We start from the raw sequence: 25,132 nt of genomic DNA, 5'->3' as shown, positions 1-25,132 counted from the left end.
CCTTTTCTGCATTTCTCTCTCTTGTGCTCATTAAAGTCTGATGGTGAAAAATAGGCACCAGTCCCTAAAAAAGAAGGAGCGGTGGCATGGCCTTGGCAACATGGAGTCAGCTGCTTGATTGCCAAGCTCCGGTACCCGAGGTCCATGAGTGTTAAATATCTTGACTCCTTGAAGGCCGCAACAAGCCTGAGCGGTGGGGAAGGCCACCGGGAACACAAAGGGAAGCCCAAGGTGTTGAGGGGGCCACCTGAGATGCTGGCCTGCCAGAGAGTGATGGCCCAGAAAGGCTGCAGTGCGGCCCCTGCCATCTTCCTGTGCTGCAAGAAAAAACAGCCTACCTACTCCAGGTGGGCATGGAGTGCCACATGGCAGCTGTGCTTGTGCTGCGGGGGCCGCAGAAACCTGCAAGACACAGCCGTGGACCGCAACAGCCCGTAACAGGCAAGGAGGCAGCATCCCAAAACCGTCTTGATGACTGGCAAGCTGCCTGGATCGGCCAGTTCGTAAAAGAAGGCAGCACTGCGGAGTGGAAATACTAGGAGGGGGAGGCTGGAAAGGGTCTCACCAGCAATGAGAGCAACATTGGAGAAAACCTCAGAACCATAGAGGGAGCCATACTGATAGATAACCAGATCAGCGCTATGGGTGGGATTGAAGTTGAGGACCCTTCCTAACCTCCCACCCTCCCTTGAGATCTTGGTGGCACCCGCAACAATATGCCCACTGAAACACGAGGCCTGTGTGGAGGGAGATGCCGGAGAAGGTGGAGCTGAAACAGCTCCTACCCCTGCCAGAAAGACTTGAGAAATGCGGAGGGGCCTGCAGATCGAGCTGGTAGCTCCCAGGACACGAGTGAGTACTACCGGATACCCCACAGAGCTACAAGTTGGTGGGGGTGCACGTGCCTTGGGCACTGCTTTTGGAGGGACTGGGGGGGGGCTCCTCGTCATGGGCTAGACAAAGAACCCGCTGGTAGCTGCACCGAACAGCTAGGATGAACCATACTAGCCAACAAAGAAGACAGGCTAGAAAGGACTTCACCACATGGGGGGGGGCATCCAATAAACAAGGGTGAGAAGGCATATATTACAAACTGCAGAGGTGCAAGAATGGTCTGCACCAAAACTTGCCAAACATTTCCCATTAGAAGGCCATGCCCGAACAGAGAGCAACAGAAATGGGTGTTTGGCTGCGAAGATGGAACAAGGATTGGAGGTGCATATGACAACCATATCGGCAGCCTTAAAAGAAACTAAGGCAGTCTTAGAATCCAAAATCAACACTGTGGCACAGGAGGTGAACCTTTACATGCCGACCACAGAAAGCTAGTGGACAGAGTCTCGGATGTGGAATCTAACATAGAACAGATCAAGCCCAATGTGGTCAAGAGTGTCGCCCGGATACGAGAACTGGAAAAGACGGGTCCTGGCCTAACGGAAAAAATGAATGAAACTGAGGGTTGCTCCCGCCGCAAAAACATCCACATGGTGGGGATCTGAAAAAGAGTAGAAGGTCCTAGCTGGAGATCTTCTTGGAGGACTTGCTATCATCAGTGGTGTTGGGGGGTAAAACCTCCAAATAGTTTACACTGGAACTGGCCCACATAGTACCCGTGAGTCCTCCAACCGCCGGGGCCTGCCCAGAGCAATTTTGGCCAGTCTGCTGAACTTCCAAGACAGAGATGCTATCCTGCAAGTGGCACAGACACTGGGACCCTGGGAAATGGAAGAGGCGATTGTCAATATCTATGCGGACTATACTACCTTAGTGCAGCACAAAAGAGTGACCTTCTTGAGAGTAAAAAACACATTTGAACACGCTGGACCTCCGACGCCCCCTTTTTTCCCTGCTAAACTCCGGATAATAGCCCAAGGTGAGGCAAACCTTTTTGCAACAGCATAGGAGGTATGAGACTGGCTCAAGAGACAGCTACCCAACCCCCAATAATAGGTAGCCAATACAAAGGGATGGCAAAAATGCAAGAAGCACCACAAGACACGACAATGGCTACAACTGACCCTGACAAAGGACCAAGCAAAGACAGAAAGAGCCAAAGAGGTGGCAGACATCCAGCAACAGCGTGCCCTGGAAACCATCCACAGGTGGGACGCACTGGCGGAGAGACAAAAGGATCCCACGAGGATGACTATGAATAGAAGGAAGACGGGGACAACATAACCCCGTTGGTCACCACTATGATGTCTGAGAAAATAGTCTAATGCTTGCCCGACGGATGGTACAAGGAACAAGGGCCGAGGACCCCGGCAAGCACCTCTAGAATGATTGGTAACTGTCTTTAATCATTACTTGCAGTCAGCATCCCCGCAATATCAGCATAAAGTCCGATATACTTTACTAAAGTGATTTCATGATTTTTAAATGACATACCATGCATTGGGGTGGCGGTCAGTTCAAATACTGTGGCCTGATTAGGTGGGGTTGGTAGGTAATAGGGATAGAGTTAACAAGACAGCAGCGGCACAAGGGTATCACGACTAAGTGAGGGGGATACACCACTCGGGAGGGAATGGAACACACAATGAAAGGACTAGACATGGCAATTATGCATGCTATTATATTATTAACGTGGAATGTCAACGGACTAGGGAGTAAATTAAGTGTAGTCTGGTGACTAAAGCCCTGACAAGATATGCAGCAGGTGTGAAGTTTCTGCAAAACATACACCTAAAGGGCTCCAATTGTGGATTCTTCAGAAGAGGGAAGTACACAGCTAGTCACTACGGTTACACCACAGGTTTGCAATCCTAGTGAGAATAACAATATTGTTCCATGTAACACAGGTCAGATCAGATGACCTACAGAGATGCATGGCAATCCGAGAGGGGGAAACCCTAGCATTCGTTAATGTGTATGCCCCACCCAGGTCGCAGGTTGACACTCTGCGGCACCTGAGATGCCTACTCATGGACCTGCCACAAGCAGTGGAGAAGTGTGGCTCAATGGTTAGAGCGGCAGACCTCGATGCAGAGCACTGGTCCGGGACCAGGGTTCGATTCCCGTCGCGGCAGGGTCTTGGGCTATAAATTCCGCGGACCGGATATTCTCGCCTCAGTGCCTATTCTAATCATGGGTCCCACGCTGCAACTCTGGGCAATAGCTTGCTTAATCTCCACAACGGCCCCAACAGCGCTGGGATGCCTGGCCTTCACCATGGGGGTGCCCAGGAGTGGACACCTCACATGGAAAGCCAGGAAGGGTTCCTTCAGCGGTATGAGTACAGCGCTGAGATACCCGTAGTGGTGATCGGCGCTATATAAAAAACCATACATTTACATTTACAAGCTGTAGCTATAGTAGGAAGAGATCGTAATATGACAATGCATCCACATATGGACATGTCTAACATTTCCCATGCACACAGCCCCCTTATGGGGAAACTGGATAGCTTTACACAAGCACTGGACATGGGGGACATCTAGAGAACACTGCATAAGACACGCAAGGCCTAATCCTATTATTCGGGAGCACATAATACCTCCTCCAGGATAGACTACTTCTTTACCCCATTAGCAAAGCTCCAAAAATGTGTGAGGCTGATTAAGGAGCAATGGGAATCTCAGACCACTCACCACTAAGCACCACCTGAGATATGATGACAAAAAGGGGGTGGGCAGACTGGAGAATGGCAGCTTGAAACTGACAAACTGACCAGAGTCCTCCTCAAAACAGGGTAGTTTTGTGCAGTAGCCACAGATGCTCCTGCCATGGTTCAGCAGTAAAGAATTGGATAGGAGCCACATCAGGGACTTTATAGCCCCGAAAGGCTTGGAAATCACAGGTGGCAAGGAAATAGCAGCAGTTATGGCGGACTATCCAGGAATTCTGCGCCGAACACTTGACACCCCTCAGGCAGGATCTCCAGACATTTGTCCGTCACTGCCCCTGAAGGAGTTTGGACAGAAGGAAAACCCTAGACATTGAAGAGTACCTGACGAGGGAAGAAATACTCCTAGCCCTTACGCAGATCCACTCTGGGTCAAAAGAATGGCAGGCAAGATTATAGACCCGCTGCACGAGATGGACCGAGGCCTACCGATGAGGGGAGCTCCCCAGGGATCAGAACACTGCAACAATTGTCCTTTTCCATAAAGAGGGTAAACCCAAAGACGGGTGGGCCTCGTACCGGCTGATATCACCTCTAAATCCAGACACCAATACACTGGCCAAAGCATTAGCAAATGGGCTTCGAGTGTAATTTCTGACCGAGTTCATCCAGACCAGAACAGTTTCATACCCCAAAGTTCGACAAGGCTAAACCTGCGACACCTTCACAATAATATCACAGCGGCAAAGAAGCTGAGGGTACCACTGGAAGTGGCGTCGTTAGATGGCAACAAATCATTTGTCTCAATAGAATGGCCATTCTGTAGTAGGGGATCTCTGTGTATAGTCATAATCTATGAATAGTCCCGCCCATGTGCGGGGACCCCGGAGCAATCAAAATATCTCTTACGCTGTCCTGCATTTGCAAACCTGCAAAGACACTTAAGAGACAGACAAAATAATACAGCCTAATAACAATATGGCTGCACTGGCCAGCACTTCATCTGAAGTGAACACAAAAGCCAAAATAAAGTTTAAATGTCATTTTTATTCACATCTGACATGTTCCTTTATTGTATCTTACTCCCTTCACCAAAATCCCTTTAAACAATAGAGAGGAAGGGGTGGACAGACAAGCCCTATAGGCTGTCATTATGTGTCTGCTAAAAGGATACCGTGCCTTTAAGGAACTCTCCAGAGACCCCCGGTATCCCAGGATGCAGAGCCAAAGTAAGTTACTTTCAGTTCTTTTTTCCGGCTCCTGCTAGCAGGACCCTGGAGCATAGAGCTCTACCCTTTTGGGTGGATATTTTGGATAAAAAATGGTTTTTTTGATAAAAAAGTTTGTTCATTTGACGTCTAGAGCCTTTCTCTGCTGCATCCTGCAATTTGGTGCAGTTTGACCCACTCTTAGCATGGCTTTATTTGACAAATGCCCTGAGTGTGGGAGGAAGATGGCCAAGACGGACCCACATGATGTCTGTATTCTCTGCTTATCATCTTCACATGTCCCTGCTACATGTGACATCTGCAAGACCTTCTCCAGGAGGACCCTGAGGGACAGAGAGAAGATTCGCCTTCAGGGAGAGGAGAAGCAGAGAACAGGTGGGACTTCTGGGCATGGAGGATCTCCTTCCCCATCCTCTGCCCATGCTTAAGCCACTGGAGGGACCTCCGGGCAGAAAGAGGAACAGAAACGACGCCTACCGGCCGGAGGATCCCGTTCGACGTCGAGGACTACGACGTCGACGGCGAAAGGTACAGCACCGGTGTGTTCGCCGTCGATCCAGGGCTCTGGATCTCGGCGTCCTCGCCATTCGCCGTCGAGAGAGGGGCCGGCGAGACCTCGGACTAGGTCGCCGTTGAAGGCTTCACAGTCGACGTCGACACACCATCGACGTCGTACTAAGCCCCGCAGCCAGCGCCGCTCGCCGTCGAGGCGAGCCCGCTCGCCTCCTTCGCCGTTGACTCATGGATCGACGACATCGACACGAAGCCACCGGCGACGGACGTCGAGTCGAGGGAGATCGCCGTCGAGGCGAAGGAGATCGCCGTCGAGGCGAAGGAGATCGCCGTCGAGGTGACGGAGATCGCCGTCGAGCCGAAGGAGATCGCCGTCGAGGCGAAGGAGATCACCATCTACGTCGAGAGGCTCATCGTCGAGACGAAGGCACTCGACGTCGAGAAGACGCCGTTCGACGTCGAGGGGACGCCGTTTGCGTTCAACGGCGAGGAGAAGCCGTACGAGGTCCAAGCACGGCTCGACGTCGAGGACGAGATCACCTGGTAACACTTCTTCAGTGATTACGATCTCCAGTCGTGGATCTAGGAGAGCGGGACGCTCCCCCTCGTTCACTTCGGCCTCTTCACGGAGTAGACCCGCGAAGAAGAGAAGGGTAGACGGGAGTCCGGACAGGGCTAGTCCGGGTTCTCCCGCAAGGAGTGATGGGAGAGAGTCTCCAATGGACCCCCTGTCGCTGTCTCTACCGCGACCGCAACCTAAGCCTCCCACGCCTCCTCCTCCTCCTCCTCCTCCTCCTCCACCTGACCCCCGGCTCCCAGTGGCACCTCCTAAGCAACCTACGCCACCACCGCCTCCGGTGCCACAGCTCCCGCCTTCTCCTCGGCGACCAGTGGCTCCTAAGAGACTGAGATCACGCTCTAGATCGCGCCGGAGGTCACGGAGCAGACACCGATCGTCCACTCACACAAGGCATGGACGACGGAGGTATAGATCTCGATCCAGAGGCACGAGGTATTTGGACTCTTCTGGCACTGGCCGGCTTTCCACCACGTTATCGGAAACGCCGCCTACTAGAATCTCGCCAGTGGATGATATTGCCACTTTCCAAGATGTTCTAATGAGAGGGGCGGCAAAATTGGGAATCTCAGTGACAGCACCAGTTCCCCCTACCTCTGTGATATTCGAGACTTTACGCAAGGCGCATCTATCACGCCCCCTCCTCCCTTTGGTTCCAGGTCTGGAGGAACCAGCCATGGAGGTCTTCTTGACACCGGCCGTGGTGAAGTCTGCCCCCTCAAGGTTGCAAAAGAAATACAGGGCCCATGATTCGGACCCGGCGTTCCTCAGGGTGGACCCTCCCCCGGACTCTGTCATTGTGGTTGCGGCTAGGAAGCAACATGCCACGTCGCCCTCTTCCACAGCTCCTCCGGATAAGGAGAGTCGCAAGATGGACTCCTTGGGGAGGAGGATGTGCTCTACGTTGGCCTCGACTATGAATGCTGCTAGCGCCTCCGCTCTGCTGGGTCGATATGACCGATCGTTATGGGACTCCCTGCAACAGTTTGCTGGTTCCCTGCCTAGGGATAAACGGGAAGACTTCCAGGAGGTGTTGAATGAGGGCATGATGGTCTCCAACCAGATCATCAGTGCAGCGGGGGATGTGTCATTGCTGGCGGCCCATGGGTACTGTCATGGAGTACACATGAGGAGACATTCCTGGCTGAGACTTACCTCTCTAAAGCCTGAAGCGCAGCAAAAGATTGCTAACTTGCCTTTCTCTGGCACCACGTTGTTCGGGTCTCATGCGGATGACGAAATGGCCCGCATGAAGGCCGAAGCAGAAACCCTGAAGGCCGTGGGGTTGGAAATACCCAAGGAACAGAAGAGATCATTCCGTTCCTATGGCAGGCGTTATTCTAAACAACGCGGCCAAGGGCGTCAGTCTGGTCAACAACAACCACACCAGCAACAACAACAGTTCCAGAGGCAGTCCTTTCAAAAGCGCCAGAGGGGCAGAGGCCAGCATCAATCCTCGTCGGGGAACAAAGGCCCGGCCGGGTCGAAGCCCTGAAAAGTCACTTCCCCCTCATCCGTTACCCGCGCCGGTGGGGGGAAGTATTCAATACTACCTGGCAGAGTGGAGAACAATAACTCAGGACAAGTGGGTGCTGAATATTGTTTGCAATGGGTACAGTCTTCGTTTCACCAGCCCACCTCCACAGATTCCACCAGTGCGCTCTCCCTTCATGGTGCGAGAGCTCCAGTGGGAGGCGGACATTCTGTTAAAGAAGAAGGCGATAGAAACTGTTCCTTTGAGGCAAAAAGGAAAAGGTCTTTACTCAAGGTTCTTTCTCGTCAGAAAAAAGGACAAGAACGAGTTCAGGCCTATTCTAGATCTGCGTCAAGCAAACAAGTGGATCCGCAGAGAAAAGTTCCGTATGTTGTCCCTGCATCAGATTTACCCTCAGTTGCATCGAGGAGACTGGCTGTGCGCCATAGATCTGCAGGACGCTTACTTTCATGTGCCGATCGCACAAAAGCATCGCAAGTTCCTGAGGTTTCTGGTAGGCAACAACCATTACCAGTATACAGTACTCCCGTTTGGTCTGAAGCCTGCACCAAGGACGTTCTCCAAGTGCATGGCAGTAGTGGCAGCACACTTGCGGCGGAACAAAGTGTTTGTGTATCCATACCTGGACGATTGGCTGATCAAAGCTTCCACGTACCAGGAAGCCCAGTGTCATTTCAACAGGACAGCTGCCTTGCTTCGTCACCTGGGACTGCACATCAACATGTCGAAGTCAGTGCCGATCCCTGTGCAGTGTCTCCAGTACTTGGGGGCCTCAGTCAATACTTTGAACGCAAACGTGTGTCCTTCGGAGGAGAGACGCTTATCTATCCGTTGGAAGGCCCTGCACCTCCTCTCAGCCCACTCTCCTACAGTGAGGACGGTGTCCTCTTTACTGGGGTCGATGGCTTCCTGCATCTTTCTCACCCCCAATGCACGTCTGCATATGAGGCCTCTGCAGGAATGTCTGGAGGATCAATGGGACCAGAGGCGGGGGCGTTGGGAGGACAAGATTCATCTGTCCCAACACGCTCTACAGTCTCTGAAATGGTGGTGCTCCTCAGAGAATGTCTGCAAGGGGACTCCCTTTCACAAGGATATTCCGGTCCAGACCATAGTGACCGATGCGTCTCTCCAGGGCTGGGGAGCGCATTCGGGCCCTCTTCAGATTCAGGGGATATGGTCACCGACGAAGATGACTTACCACATCAACTTTTTGGAACTCAGAGCAGTACACTTGGCCCTGAAGGCGTTCCATCCCTCCTTCAAGACGAACTCCCTGCTAGTTCAGACGGACAATACTACTACCATGTATTACCTCAACAAGCAGGGGGGCTCCCGTTCACGCACGCTGTCTCGGGAGGCACAGACGATCTGGACTTGGCTGGTGGCCAGGAACCTAACGATCACGGCAACCCATCTGCCGGGAGTGCAGAATGCCCAAGCCGATGCGCTCAGCAGGCTCGTTCAAGAAAATCACGAGTGGGTGCTAAACGACAACGTGCTAAGAGACGTCTTCGCAGAGTGGGGCACTCCGGATATCGATCTATTCGCTACGGCAGAAAACAGCAAATGCCGCGACTTCGCGTCCAGGTACTACCAACCAGGGACATTGGGGAATGCCCTATGGATCAGCTGGTCCAACAGCTTTCTCTACGCCTTTCCACCCATTCCCCTGATTCCGGCGGTGCTGATCAAGCTGTCGCAATCCAGAGCCAGGATGATCCTGATTCTCCGGAGTGGCCGAGGCAATGGTGGTTCACCGACCTTCTTCACCGGTCTGTTCTGCCACACCGGCGCCTGCCGTGTCGGCCGGAACTTCTCACGAAATTCGGAGGACAGATGGTTCACCCCAATCTCTCGTCCTTGAGTTTGGCAGCATGGCTCCTGAGCTAGTGCAGTATGGACACTTGAACCTACCTCAGGACTGTATGGAGATCTTGAAAGAGGCGAAGAGACCGTCTACGAGGACTTCTTACGCCTATAAGTGGAAGAGATTCTGCTTATGGTGCATGGCAAAGGGCATTGACCCTACATCCTGTAAAGAAGATGTTATTTTGCCTTATCTGCTGCAGTTAGCTCAATCTGGGCTTAATTTTCAGTCTATTAAAGTTCATCTCGCAGCTTTGACTGCGTATAGAAAGGGCCCTTCCCAAACCTCATTTTTTCAAATCCCTGTGATTAAAGATTTTCTGGAGGGTTTGCGTAAGGTGTTTCCCCCTGTTAGACGACCTTCTCCACCATGGGAATTGAACTTGGTGTTGTCCAGATTAATGGGGGAGCCTTTTGAGCCTATTTATAAGGCTTCTCTGCAGCATTTGTCCTGGAAGGCCGCCTTCCTTGTGGCCATTACATCGGCCAGGAGAGTAAGTAAGATTCAGGCTCTGTGTTGTCAAGAGCCGTATACTGTATTCCACGCTTCTAAAGTGGTAATGCGTACTCATCCTAAGTTTTTACCTAAAGTGATATCTGATTTCCATGTGAATCAAATGATAACTTTGCCTACATTTTTTCAGCTTCCCTCCTCTCCGGCGGAGAGGTCTCTGCATTCGCTAGATGTGCGTAGAGTGTTGAAATTCTATCTAGATAAGACAAAAGACATCCGCAGGTCGGATCAACTGTTTGTAAATTATGGTTCAGTAAGAACTGGTGTTTGCTACCTCGAAACAGTCCATCTCCAGATGGGTTGTGTCTTGTATTCAGCTCTGTTATCCGAAAGCTAATAAGACGTTAGGGGGTAAGCCTACAGCGCATTCGACTAGGGGCAAAGCAGCGACTACAGCTTTGCTTAGGAATGTTCCAATTGCTGACATTTGTAAGGCTGCCACCTGGAAGTCGGTCCATACGTTTACAAAGCATTACTACCTGGACTCTGATGCTAGGGCAGATGCGCAGGTTGGACAGGCTTCGCTGAGGAATTTGTTTGCACAGTAATTTGTTGGTGTTCGGTTTTTACTCCACCGCTGTTTGTTGGTTGGGATGGGCTTGCCATTCTATTGATAGATTATGACTATACACAGAGATCCCCTACTACAGAAGGAGTAGTTTCTTACCTGTAACTCCAATTCTGTAGTAGGGGTATCTCTGTTATAGTCATAAGCGACCCTCCCTCCTCCCCGGTGGAGTAACCTGACAGTATCAGGCCTGTTGTTATACACCTTCAAAAAGAACTGAAAGTAACTTGCTTTGGCTGTGCATCCTGGGATACCGGGGGTCTCTGGAGAGTTCCTTAAAGGCACGGTATCCTTTTAGCAGACACATAATGACAGCCTATAGGGCTTGTCTGTCCACCCCTTCCTCTCTATTGTTTAAAGGGATTTTGGTGAAGGGAGTGTGATACAATAAAGGAACATGTCAGATGTGAATAAAAATGACATTTAAACTTTATTTTGGCTTTTGTGTTCACTTCAGATGAAGTGCTGGCCAGTGCAGCCATATTGTTATTAGGCTGTATTATTTTGTCTGTCTCTTAAGTGTCTTTGCAGGTTTGCAAATGCAGGACAGCGTAAGAGATATTTTGATTGCTCCGGGGTCCCCGCACATGGGCGGGACTATTCATAGATTATGACTATAACAGAGATACCCCTACTACAGACCTGGAGTTACAGGTAAGAAACTACTCCTTCATGTTCGCTATCATGGAGAATATGAGACTTGAGCCCAAGCTCCTGAAATGAGCCAGGCTCCTGTACGTAACTCCCAGAGCCAGAATTAAGTTAAACGGGATCCTCTCTACAGAGTTCCCCATCCGGAGGGGCACGCGGCAAGGTTGCCCCCTGTCACCAATGCTGTTCACCTTAGCCATAGAAGCCCTAGTCAAATGGATCCAAATAGATTTCCAGGTAAGGGATTGGCGTTGTGGGGGGGGGGGCCTGGGAAGAATCAGGCTTTGAACAATGGGACAGCATTGGACCCTGCGCTGGGCGATGTGTGGGACGCAAATGTGATGGTATCATTTACACACCTCCGGACCAATGCTTCATATGAGCCGGTGGTTCCCAGTGCTCAGCAATGGCACTTAATTGTCAACACTGGCACTTATGCTAGTCTGCCACATGGTGGCACTGTTTGTCTAATTTAGCGATCAGCACAAACTGTGTTATTCAATATACTTTGAAAATAACTACTGCTTGTCATCCAAGCCATTCTTATAGCTTTGGGGACCTGGAATAGTCTAAAGTGGCACACTTTTAGGGGCTGGCAGGGGCAATGGGTGCTGTAAGCTGCAGTGACCTCCTGATGCGGGACCTGGCACTTATTTACAAAATAAGCAGAGTTTCAGACAGAATATGACATGGCCGCAATGCAAATACTCAAATATTAGCAGCTACACCATGCTCTACCAAAGAGGATGCCTTGAGGGGAGGAGACAAAGGAGGATTCCCCCATGGAGAGGAGGCTGCTGGGCGAGCAGATAACAACAATGGCTATCTCCCTCACATATTCAACACTGATGAGAAGTCCACAGGGATACCGCGAGCGGCTAAGGGCACAAGGGCAGAGAGCCATGGGGGATCTGGAGGACGACGGCTGGAGGGACGCCTCACAATTCTCCAGAGAAGTTGCCATAAAGATGAGCTTCTATCTCATCCCATTGAAATTCCTGCACAGATTTTACTACACCCCAACATTGCTTCACAAAATAGAACCAAAGCAGATCTATGCCTCCGGCACTGGCCAAAGGGGCACCGTCATTCACACTGGGGGAGTTTCCCAAAATTCAGCATTTTATTAAGGGAGTAATCCACAAGTCAGAAGAAGCAACAAGAAAACCTATTGGGGTGAACGTAACCATAGAAATTGTGCAGATATGGGGCAGTAAAGCAGGCCTGAAAGTGCAAGAGTGGATACTGGGAATGGAAATGTGTGGAACGAGGAAGAAGATGGTGTATGAAAGGAGAAGTAGTTCCGGAAAATTTTAGAAAACATTGGGGTGGATGGTACATAATGTAGAGGGACACATACAATGGGGGGAAGAAGCGATGACCAAGGCCTGGGGCGGCGAAGGGAACAGACGAAAGACAAGGACCCAGAAAGATACAGCACACAAGAACCAGTCCATATGGGCGTGGCATGTGTAGCTGCGTGAAGGTGGTGAAAGGGGTGGGGGGGGTGAGTATTGAGATATGGAAGAGGGAAGGTGCACACATTTCTGCATTTGTTTTGTGTTTGTCCGAGACCTCATCTCATTTGCCAATAAAAAAATATTTTTTAAATGAGTGCCCGAGGGCCCCACCTGCGAGCACCAGGCCAAATTAATCACTGATGGTCTTGTTGATCAACCTAAAGTTATTGGCTATGGATGAATGTGGGATGAGCGCTTGGGCACGGTAGAGTGTAGTCAGCAGTGGCTTGGGACAAAGATCCGTCTAAAAGCAGTGTTGTGTTCTTAATTGATGCTAGCATTGGTTGTTGTCTTTGTGTTTCTCAATAAGGCTGCTGGCTGTTTTAGGTGCTGTTTTGGGTGTGTTATCATGAGCAGCACTAAAGTTCCAATGGAGGGTGATAGTTTATAATTCCCTCTCTAAACCCAGGCATTTGGTGGGTGTTAGACCTGTCTGCTTCTGAGAGTCCCCTCACACCATGATTTATTTTGTTCCCCCGTGCCTCCTAAAATTTGTCGCTTTTTATTTGTCTACCAGGACCTTTTTGTGTGTTGTCCCATGGGACTAGATGCTACTTGACGCTCAGTTGCTCACCAAGTTCCTGGCACCTATGTACAAGGCGCCTGACGGAACCGGTGGCATTACACACTGAGGTTGTCAACCCTAAAATGGTGGACACCATTGTCCCCTATGAGAGTGACTCCCATTGGAGTCCTTCTGACCTCTGACCCTTTGGAGGTTTTGGCGCACTCTGTGTAACCTGCAAACCTGACAGGAATCCCCTCAGAAGTTACAAGTACACAAAATGGCTGCCTTAGGAAGCCCAGTATGGTGGCTCCTAATGACCAAAAAGACACCTTGGAAGGGCCATGTCATTGACACAGCCAGGGAAGGTTCTAGAACCTTCTGGCTCGTGCTGGCACCCCAGGGCACTGGCTATAAAAGGCCCAGTCCCTGACGGCCATGATGAGAAAAAGTGGAGAAGAGAAGAAACATAGAAGAGGACTTGACACCAGATTGACACCTGCCCTGTTCCCCCCCCCTGAGGCAGCTGATAGCGCAGGCAGAAGTACAGCCGAGGTTGTTGGCGTGGACCCTGACTGGCGTTCCAGTCAGAAGCGCGAGCAGTGACCTCTCGCCTTCAGCGCCTGGCCAGCGAGTGCCCAATTGCCCCTCAGAGACTTTGGCCATAGTTAGAGCCTCCCCGCCTCCCCCAGTGGTGAGATCGCGACTGCGACCCTTGACAGGGCCCCTTCAACTTAAGTGCCTCCTGGCGGGCGTTCGGACGTCTCCGAACCCACCGCCGTCGAAGCGCTGATCGTGGACAGAAGGTGAGGTGCTGCGCTGGGGCGGGGAAAGGCTGGCCTTCATTTGGGCGAGAGTACCGTCTCTGCCCTGCCCGAGTGACTTGGGGACTGTTGTTGTGGGCGGGAGCCCCCCCCGTGAGTGAGATCGGAGGGAGGATCGCGGAGCCCCTGGAACCCCCCTTCGCCCTTGGGAGAAGGGCCATACTGACTGGAGCGCTTACTGGCGCAGCTAAAGTGAGGTGGGACCGTCTCTTCCCCTGAAGTTGCCGCATTGTTCCGGGACTGAGGTGCGGCTCCAATTTTGAACTGTGCGCGCAGGTAGTTTGACCCCTCCGGCAGCCCGTTCGACGGTCTGAGGACTCGTGAACTGAAGCCGCCTTCGGAGACCCCGCCTGCGTTGACAGAAGCGCACAGACTCCTCCGGCCGCAGTAGTATTAAACCGGCTGGCCGCGGAGTGTAATTGCCGTAGTCATTGTATGTCTTTATCTTCCAGATACACGCGCAATATGCTTTAAGTGCAACTAAAGGATTCTCACGAGTATCTTGTGCCCAGAGAGCCCGAACCCGTGAACACTTCAAAAACTGTAAGAGCGCTAATTCCGCATTAAATGGCAATCTAAATGTGTTTACCCTGAAATTGATTAATTGGTGGCAGCGATACCAGTATGACCCTGAGATATTTATGTGAAACGATCGGTATCTAACTTACTATGCAACTGTGATGTTTTGCTGATATTTATTCCAGTCATTGCTGATATTTATTCCAAATGTATTGAATCCTGATATTTATCCAGTATATTTATTTATTAGAGTCCAACCATGTATTCCTACGCAACCAGTACACAGCTAATCAAACCCATGTAAGAAAGGTGAATGTGATTAACTAATTGAACTTCTTCCAACCCAGAGAACTTTTACATAAACGAAACGTATTTTTCTATAACAGTGGTGTGGTGTCCTTCTTTTTATGTGGTGTGCAGGGAGTTATTATTTGGTCATAGCCGGCTTAACACAACAGCCTTCTACCGCCTTGTCACTCGAGCCAAGCTACCCCCCTTTGTGCTGGGCTTGCCCATCGCAGGTCCAACATAAAATTGGTGGCAGCGGTTGGGATTACGAGCCGTGCTGTTGTGAACCTCATAATAATTCAGTGTGCATCACAGGTACACACCCGGAGTATTCTCCCAGCGGCCTTCGAATTCTGTGATTTTGTTTTTTTAAATTCTTTCCTGGAGGTGGGTGGAGGTGATCCTCAGAGAAAGTTCCTATCTTCATAACCTACTTCGGGGTGGTGGTCCACCCTTTCAACTGACAAAAATGGAATTCAAAATGTCAGAGCTGGAGACCTATACTGTGGCACAGCTCAGGGAGTTCTGTCAGGAAAGGGGAGTGTTCGTTAGGCGAGGAGCCAAGAGAGAGGAGCTCCGTACTAGTCTGCGAGCCTGGGTGGAAGCACACAGGGAGGGAACGGTAGAGGAGGAGGAATCAGACAGGGAAACTGTCAGGGAGATGATTACAGAATGTCCCCTGGGGGTGGGTGCGATGTCTATCAGCCCCAAGGTAGCCTCACGGGAGGGCAGTAGTGTGTCATCAAGAGGGTTATCAGAAACCGAGTTCGCCGACAGGAGAGAGGAAAGACAGTTAAGGTGGGAGTTGGCCAAGCTGGAGATGGAAGGGAGGAGGATGGAACATGAGTTCAAGTTACGAGAACTCGACCTCAAGACCATTAACAATACCCCGGGGGGTGTCGAGTCCAACGAAATTGCCAGGGAGCCTAGGCCCCATTTACCAAAGGACGTAGTCGCCAGTTATTCCGCTGGGGACGACATAGCCAAGTGGCTGGCAGCCTATGAGGTCTCCTTAAGAGCCCATGGGATCCATGAGAAGCACTGGGGTGGTGGATTATACCGGTACATGCCTCCGACAGGAAGGGATGCCATATTGGCCCTAGACCGGGAGGAACAGGTAGACTACCCCGCCATGAAGGTGGCGCTCATTAGGAAGTTTGGGTTGACCCCGGAGAAATACCGGCAAAGGTTTAGGGGTAGCCACAAGCTGAGCTCACAAAATTGGGTTGACTTCCTGGATTTTGCCAAGAAATCCCTGGAAGGGTGGGTCCAAGGTAGTGAGGTGGAGGACTATCAAGGGTTGTATGACTTAATCCTCAAGGAGCATCTACTCGAGAAATGCCTTCCCGAGCTGAGGCAACACCTGGTAGACAGCAAACTTACTTGCCCCCGTAAGCTTGCTGAGGAGGCGGACATTTGGGCAAGTACCCGAGTGTCCACGAAGGGGACTGGAGGAGATTCTCAGAAGTCCGGACAGGGCGCTCCCCTAAGGAAAGAGGGGGGAGATAACAAGAAACAGGAGTTCTCCAAAGGCCCCCAAAATAACTTTAAGGGGAAAAACACCTTTTCCAACTCTAAGGCTAACCCGCAGAAGAACCCTAACCCTGGCCAGAGTCAGCAGCCAAGGGTTGTCCATTGCTTTGAGTGCGGTGGTATTGGACATTACAAAGGAGACCCGAAATGCCCAAAGAGACCACCCCCTCCCGCTGGAGGAAAGGCCCCGGGAGTCGCTAGTGTAGCGCTCGGGAGGAGATGCCCTTAAGTGAGGGAAGGGAGTGGGCGGGAGTCACCTTAGTGTCCCTGGGTGATCGGGAGATGGTTCCAAAGATCCAGGTGCCCTCGAATACTACCAAGTATGGGCAGTGGGTCACCATCAATGGCCATAGAGGGGAAGCTCTGAGAGATACAGGAGCCAGTATGACTATGGTAAGGAGTCAACTGGTGTCCTCGGAGCAGGTGGTTCCGGGCGTACTTCATCCAGCCGCACTGGCTGACGGCAGAATGGGCCACTATCCTGTGGCCGAGGTTCCCTTTGAGTGGGGAGGGGTTGCAGGTCCACTTCGAGTCGCTGTAAGCCCCGCCGTGCCAGTCGATTGTTTGCTGGGCAATGATATGGAGCACAATGCTTGGAAGGAGGTGGAATACCAGACCCATTCGGAGATGCTGGGTACACCTGATTGGGCCTGTGTGAGTACCAGGTCGGCAACTGCTCGGGAGGAGAAGTCGCAGGGGTCGGAGTCTGGAACAATGGCCCACCCCGTAGCTGCTGATGAGGGAGCATGCCGAGGACAGGAGGAGCCTGCCTCGACGTCCGTGCCCCGTGAGACGGATAGGCCACCTACGGAGGTGGACCCGGAGTCCACGGAGGAGGACATGGTTCCGTTGGAGAACTTACCTATCCCCGCTGATTGGCGAGTGGAGGGAGGTCCGTCCAGGGAGGAACTGAGCAGGGGACAAAGGGAATGTCCCACCCTCAAGGGTCTGAGGCAACAGGCTGAAGCCCAAGCAGCGGGTAATGAGTCTGGGAACTATTGTATTTACTGGGAGGATGGCCTCCTCTACAGTGAACCCAGGGCGCCAGTGCACGGATTGTCACGGGCCCTGGTAGTCCCACAGTGTTACCGACCCTTCCTGTTAGAGTTGGCTCATGAGATTCCCTTGGCAGGACACTTGGGTCAGGACAAGACCTTTGCCAGGCTTGTCCAACACTTTTATTGGCCTCGAATGAGGGTGGTGTCCGACGCATATTGTCGGTCGTGTGTGTCATGCCAAGCCAGTGGGAAAACAGGGACGAAGCTGAAGGCTCCCCTGGAACCACTTCCCGTCGTTGGCACCCCCTTTGAAAGGGTGGGCATCGACATTGCTGGGCCCTTAGATCCACCGACAACATCCGGTCACAGGTTTATCCTGGTACTGGTGGATCATGCCACAAGGTATCCAGAGGCAATTCCTCTGAGAACCATCACTGCACCGGTGGTGGCAAAGGCCCTGATGGGGATCTTTACCCGAGTGGGTTTCCCCAAGGAAGTTGTGTCTGATAGGGGGACCAACTTCATGTCAGCATACATGCGGGCAATGTGGAAGGAGTGTGGAGTGACCTACCGGTTCACCACTCCTTATCACCCACAGGCCAATGGCCTTGTGGAAAGGTTCAACAAGACGTTGAAGGGTATGATCAGAAGTCTACCCGAAAGCCTGCGGAGGAAATGGGACGTCCTCCTACCCTGCTTACTTTTTTCTTACAGGGAAGTGCCACAGAAGGGAGTGGGCTTTAGCCCCTTCGAGCTTCTGTATGGGCACCCTGTACGTGGACCTCTCAGCCTGGTGAGGGACTCATGGAAAAAAGTCTCCCTGGAAAGTTCCCCAGGACGTGGTGAGCTATATGCTGGCCTTCCGGAGCCAAATGGCTAAGTTGTGGAAGCAAGCTTCTGACAACTTGGAAGCCAGCCAGGCAGTGATGAAAGCGTGGTATGACCACAACGCTCACCCAGTGGAGCTGGAGCCTGGACAGAAGGTGTGGGTGATGGAACCGGGAGAGCTAAGCGCTCTTCAGGACCGTTGGACAGGCCCATATGAGGTATTGGAAAAGATGGGCAAGTCTACCTACCTGGTGGACGTCAAGACCCCACGGCATCCACGTCGGGTGCTGCATGCCAATCGCCTCAAGCCCCACTATGAGAGGCCCGAAGTCATGTTGATCCTGGTGACTGATGGATCGGAGGAAGAGGACACTGAGCCTCTCCCCGACCTGTTGGCGTCTCAAGAAAAGGATGGGTCATTGGAGGGAGTGAAACTCTCACCATCCCTAACTCCGGAGCAGCAGGAGGAATGCCGCCAGGTCCTGGGGTCATTCTCTCCTCTGTTCTCCCTTGTCCCGGGTAAGACCCATCTGTGTGTTCATGACGTGGACACCGGCGACAGCCCACCTGTGAAGTCTAAGTCTTACCGGCTGTCGGACAAGGTGAAGGCCAGCATCTGAAGTGAAGTAGCTAAGATGCTGGAGCTCGGAGTTATTAAACCTTCAAATAGCCCTTGGTCTAGCCCGGTGGTTTTAGTTCCTAAAGCTGCACCACCTGGCACCACGCCAGAATTGCGATTCTGCGTGGACTATCGAGGACTTAATTTGGTCACGAAGACCGATGCTCATCCGATCCCTCGGGCGGATGAACTAATTGACCGGTTGGGAGCTGCCCAATATCTGAGTACCATTGACCTCACAGCAGGGTACTGGCAGATTCCTATGACTGGTGGAGCGAGGGAAAGGTCAGCCTTCTCCACACCTGATGGACACTACCAGTTCTGTGTGATGCCCTTTGGGCTCAAGAACGCTCCTGCAACCTTCCAGCGGCTGGTGAACATGATCCTCACTGGGAAGGAATCCTTCTCTGCTGCTTACCTTGACGACATTGCTGTCTTCAGTAGCAGTTGGGAGGATCACTTGCAGCACCTGCAAGACGTTCTCCAGGCCCTGGAACAAGCTGGTCTGACGATCAAGGCCAGCAAGTGTCAGATTGGGCAGGGGTTGGTGGTGTACTTAGGTCACTTGGTGGGCCGGGGAACGGTGCAACCCCTTCAGGCAAAGATTGAGGCAATCGTGGCCTGGGAACCCCCCAAGACCCAGACTGAGGTCCGAGCCTTCCTAGGCCTCACAGGTTACTACAGAAGGTTCGTGAAGGGGTATGGCACTATCGTGGCTCCCCTTACTGAACTCACGGCCAAGAAGCAACCCAGGAGAGTCATCTGGACCGAGGCTTGCCAACGAGCCTTCGACACTCTGAAACAGGCATTGTGCAACGCTCCAGTTTTGAAGGCTCCAGACTTCTCGAAGGAATTCATTGTCCAGACAGATGCATCCGACATTGGCATTGGGGCGGTGCTATCGCAACTCAATGAAGAGGGTCTGGATCAGCCCGTGATCTTCCTGTCACGGAGACTACTTCCCCGGGAACAGAGATGGAGTACCATTGAGCGGGAAGCCTTTGCGGTGGTCTGGGCACTGAAGAAGCTGCGACCATACCTGTTTGGTTCGCACTTCCTGGTTCAGACAGACCACCGACCCCTTCGTTGGCTCATGCAGATGAAGGGGGAAAACCCAAAACTGTTGAGGTGGTCTATCTCCCTACAGGGAATGGACTTTCGGGTGGAACATCGGCCCGGAGCTGACCACGCCAATGCAGACGGTCTCTCCAGGTATTTCCGCCTTAGTGTTGAGGACTCCCAAGGGGTTGGGTAGCTCTCCCCACTTTCAGCTGGGGGGGACGCGTGTTAGACCTGTCTGCTTCTGAGAGTCCCCTCACACCATGATTTATTTTGTTCCCCCGTGCCTCCTAAAATTTGTCGCTTTTTATTTGTCTACCAGGACCTTTTTGTGTGTTGTCCCATGGGGCTAGATGCTCCTTGACGCTCAGTTGCTCACCAAGTTCCTGGCACCTATGTACAAGGCGCCTGACGGAACCGGTGGCATTACACACTGAGGTTGTCAACCCTAAAATGGTGGACACCATTGTCCCCTATGAGAGTGACTCCCATTGGGGTCCTTCTGACCTTTGACCCTTTGGAGGTTTTGGCGCACTCTGTGTAACCTGCAAACCTGACAGGAATCCCCTCAGAAGTTACAAGTACACAAAATGGCTGCCTTAGGAAGCCCAGTATGGTGGCTCCTAATGACCAAAAAGACACCTTGGAAGGGCCATGTCATTGACACAGCCAGGGAAGGTTCTAGAACCTTCTGCCTCGTGCTGGCACCCCAGGGCACTGGCTATAAAAGGCCCAGTCCCTGGCGGCCATGATGAGAAAAAGTGGAGAAGAGAAGAAACATAGAAGAGGACTTGACACCAGATTGACACCTGCCCTGTTCCCCCCCCCCCCCTGAGGCAGCTGATAGCGCAGGCAGAAGTACAGCCGAGGTTGTTGGCGTGGACCCTGACTGGCGTTCCAGTCAGAAGCGCGAGCAGTGACCTCTCGCCTTCAGCGCCTGGCCAGCGAGTGCCCAATTGCCCCTCAGAGACTTTGGCCATAGTTAGAGCCTCCCCGCCTCCCCCAGTGGTGAGATCGCGACTGCGACCCTTGACAGGGCCCCTTCAACTTAAGTGCCTCCTGGCAGGCGTTCGGACGTCTCCGAACCCACCGCCGTCAAAGCGCTGATCGTGGACAGAAGGTGAGGTGCTGCGCTGGGGCGGGGAAAGGCTGGCCTTCATTTGGGCGAGAGTACCGTCTCTGCCCTGCCCGAGTGACTTGGGGACTGTTGTTGTGGGCGGGAGCCCCCCCCCGTGAGTGAGATCGGAGGGAGGATCGCGGAGCCCCTGGAACCCCCTTGGGAGAAGGGCCATACTGACTTGAGCGCTTACTGGCGCAGCTAAAGTGAGGTGGGACCATCTCTTCCCCTGAAGTTGCCGCATTGTTCCGGGACTGAGGTGCGGCTCCAATTTTGAACTGTGCGCGCAGGTAGTTTGACCCCTCCGGCAGCCCGTTCGACGGTCTGAGGACTCGTGAACTGAAGCCGCCTTCGGAGACCCCGCCTGCGTTGACAGAAGCGCACAGACTCCTCCGGCCGCAGTAGTATTAAACCGGCTGGCCACGGAGTGTAATTGCCGTAGTCATTGTATGTCTTTATCTTCCAGATACACGCGCAATATGCTATAAGTGCAACTAAAGGATTATCACGAGTATCTCGTGCCCAGAGAGCCCGAACCCGTGAACACTTCGAAAACTGTAAGAGCGCGCATTCCGCATTAAATGGCAATCTAAATGTGTTTACCCTGAAAGTGATTAATTGGTGGCAGCGATACCAGTATGACCCTGAGATATTTATGTGAAACGATCGGTATCTAACTTGCTATGCAACTGTGATGTTTTGCTGATATTTATTCCAGTCATTGCTGATATTTATTCCAAATGTATTGAATCCTGATATTTATCCAGTATATTTATTTATTAGAGTCCAACCATTTATTCCTACGCAACCAGTACACAGCTAATCAAACCCATGTAAGAAAGGTGAATGTGATTAACTAATTGAACTTCTTCCAACCCAGAGAACTTTTACATAAACGAAACGTATTTTTCTATAACAGTGGTGTGGTGTCCTTCTTTTTATGTGGTGTGCAGGGAGTTATTATTTGGTCATAGCCGGCTTAACACAACAGCCTTCTACCGCCTTGTCACTCGAGCCAAGCTACCCCCCTTTGTGCTGGGCTTGCCCATCGCAGGTCCAATAGTGGGCTTCACAACAGTACTTATTTTAGCAAATTTAACATAGTGGTGCCGATCACGATCCGGTAAAAAATGTCCCCGTACGACTCGTATCGGGTCTTTTTACCGTACGAATCGTACAAGTGCCGTACGAACTGGCAATCACGATTCGCATGGTAAAAAGTCCATACGAACCGCACTGGGAATATTTCCCCACACGTCCTCGGGTCGGAAAATGTGTCCGACACGTCCTCGTACGATTCACCGTACAAACGTGAAAGGTGAACTCCGACCGGGGAATCACGATCCATCCCGGGCGTCCGAATGTACAACCGTATGGTGAAAAGACCGTCCGCACCGAACTCCCATAACAACCATGGAGACGTCCAAACAGGTGCCCGGTACGCGCCGACCCCCCCCCAGCCCCCGTAGGTACGCGCCGACCCCCCCCCCCAGCCCCCGTAGGTACGCGCCGACCCCCCCCCCAGCCCCCGTAGGTACGCGCCGACCCCCCCCCAGCCCCCGTAGGTACGCGCCGACCCCCCCCCCAGCCCCCGTAGGTATGCGCCGACCCCCCCCCAGCCCCCGTAGGTACGCGCCGACCCCCCCCAGCCCCCGTAGGTACGCGCCGACCCCCCCCAGCCCCCTTAGGTACGCGCCGACCCCCCCCCCCAGCCCCCGTAGGTACGCGCCGACCCCCCCCAGCCCCCGTAGGTACGGGCCGACCCCCCCCCAGCCCCCGTAGGTACGCGCCGACCCCCCCCCAGCCCCCGTAGGTACGCACCGACCCCCCCTGTGTGTACACCCGTGTACGGTGCGTACCCCCCGTGTACGCTCGAGTCGAACCCCCCCGTGTACGCTCGAGTCGGACCCCCCCGTGTACGCTCGAGTCGGACCCCCCCGTGTACGCTCGAGTCGGACCCCCCGTGTACGCTCGAGTCGAACCCCCCCGTGTACGCTCGAGTCGGACCCCCCCGTGTACGCTCGAGTCGGACCCCCCGTGTACGCTCGAGTCGAACCCCCCCGTGTACGCTCGAGTCGGACCCCCCCGTGTACACGGGTGGGGGTACGACTCGAGCGTACACGGGGGGGTCCGACTCGAGCGTACACGGGGGGGTCCGACTCGAGCGTACACGGGGGGGTCCGACTCGAGCGTACACGGGGGGGTTCAACTCGAGCGTACACGGGGGGGTACGCACCGTACATACACGGGTGGGGGTCCGACTCGAGCGTACACGGTGGGGGTACGCACCGTACATACACGGGTGGGGGTACGACTCGAGCGTACACGGGGGGGTCCGACTCGAGCGTACACGGGGGGGTCCGACTCGAGCGTACACGGGGGGGTCCGACTCGAGCGTACACGGGGGGGTTCGACTCGAGCGTACACGGGGGGGTACGCACCGTACATACACGGGTGGGGGTCCGACTCGAGCGTACACGGGGGGGTACGCACCGTACATACACGGGTGGGGGTCCGACTCGAGCGTACACGGGGGGGTACGCACCGTACACGGGTGTACACACGGGGGGGTCGGCGCGTACCTACGGGGGCTGGGGGGGGGTACGCACCGTACACGGGTGTACACACGGGGGGGTCGGCGCGTACCTACGGGGGCTGGGGGGGGGTCGGCGCGTACCGGGCCACCTACTCTGGTCGATTCGCGCCGTACTTCGCTTTTGCGGCACTTTTTGGGTGCCGTGAAAATATTGCCGTCCGGACTGCTGTCGGTTCGAATCGTAATTCCTGGTTCGTGAAACGCTGCCTGAAAGCGTCCCGACGTCACGTCGCAGCATTCCCGGATCACATTCGTATGTATATTTTCGTCGGTCGGTGTTTTTTACGATTCGTACGGAAATGGTGTTTCCGTGCGAATCGTAATTCCATGTTTGTAAAGTTTTACAACCGGGTACGAGTCGGACGGGGAATTCGCTCCGACCGACGGTTCGTACGCGGTTTTTAACGGATCGTAATCGGCACCAGTGTCTTTATTGCAGATAAAGCTGTGTATCAGCTCGCTCGGCCTGTGAAGCACCTTCTTGGCGCTTTATTTCAGAGTGAACTCAAAATGAGACACCCTCGATAGAACCCCCGCCCCCTCTTTCGAGCCCACCTCAGTGCCTCCCTCAGACCGTGATAAAGCACTCACCTCTCCTTCCCTCGGCCACGGCCGGCCATTCTGTGTGTATTTGCTCTGATTCTGTCTCTTCTTCTGTCCACCATCTGCGAATTTGCACAACAATGGCTCAGGGGGAGCTGTGGAGACAAAAATACAACTTATGTTAGAAAATCTACTAAAATAAGGAAAAGTCAAAGAGCAGGGAAATTAAAACTGGGCAGCATGGCCAGACAAAAATGTAACGATTATTAATCTCAGCATTGCCATCGTTAGCCAGACACAAAACATGATTATTTGCAAAGATGAATCCAATATTAGCCTTTACTCATTGTGGTTGTTTGCTTTCTGTGCCACCTTCCTTAGCTAGCTGCAGTCAGATTGAAACACCATCCTTTCTTCATAAGGAACCACAATCTAAGATCATTTTAAAAAGTGTAAATAACAGAGAATGCAAGTTTGGTAAAACCTGGGAAGGAGGCATCTTAATTCCTAATTGCTGCAGACACTCTCAGTTGTACAGCTGAGAAGGGCAAATGCAGTTTGGTGAAATAGAAAGCAAGGACCTGCCACCCCCATCTCTCACTGCTCACTGACAGTGGCACATTCGGTGTTTGTGGGCCTGGTCTGCAGAGCTCAAGTTATTAACACAACAACATTCCCAGAGAGTGGTTTTGGGGCCTGGCCCAGTGATCCACTGATGCATCTGGGTCGCTTTCTTCCAGCCACAGCTCACAGATTGAAAAAGCCATTCACATTTAGATGAGGCCAGAGCAATATTTCAGTGTCGCCGTTAGTTAGTGTCTTGTAGGTGTTAGTGCGCCTGTCTAAGTGTGCATCCCGTCGCAGTGACTGGACTGGGAACAGCAGCATCCATGCACTGCAATGCATTCCACATTCCTGCTCACGTTGCACCAAGGATGATTTTGCACCTTATGTGATTTTGCACCTATTGTAATTTTGTTTTTAACTCTGATACCACAATGCTGCTTACTTTGCATCACTGGTGATTTTGCACCTAAAATGGAATTTGCCCCGAAATGTGATTTAAACCTAAGTGTGATTCATCATCCTAAAGGCTTTCCGCGCCACAGTGGTTCCGAGGTTCACCCAGCAATGCCTTAGAAACTCACTTTGCTGTCAACCCAATGTTCTCTCACACTGATGCACACATTTTACACCTAATG

The 25,132-nt window shown here is 52.7% G+C and overlaps 1 protein-coding gene across 3 annotated transcripts in view; it reads right to left on the bottom strand.

Annotated features, from left to right (window-relative positions):
* RBMS3 (RNA binding motif single stranded interacting protein 3) overlaps positions 1-25,132 on the bottom strand; it is a 1,484,785-nt gene that overhangs the window by 258,476 nt on the left and 1,201,177 nt on the right. For all 3 annotated transcript variants that reach the window (XM_085630564.1, XM_085630565.1, XM_085630566.1), the window contains exon 7: positions 23,979-24,085. In XM_085630564.1, the coding sequence (XP_085486690.1) occupies positions 23,979-24,085 (107 nt within the window). The remainder of the gene's footprint in view (positions 1-23,978; positions 24,086-25,132) is intronic.

This window comes from Triturus cristatus, chromosome 10, assembly GCF_964204655.1.
Source record: "Triturus cristatus chromosome 10, aTriCri1.1, whole genome shotgun sequence".
NCBI lineage: Eukaryota > Metazoa > Chordata > Amphibia > Caudata > Salamandridae > Triturus > Triturus cristatus.
This window is presented reverse-complemented; position numbering and strand designations above follow the sequence as displayed.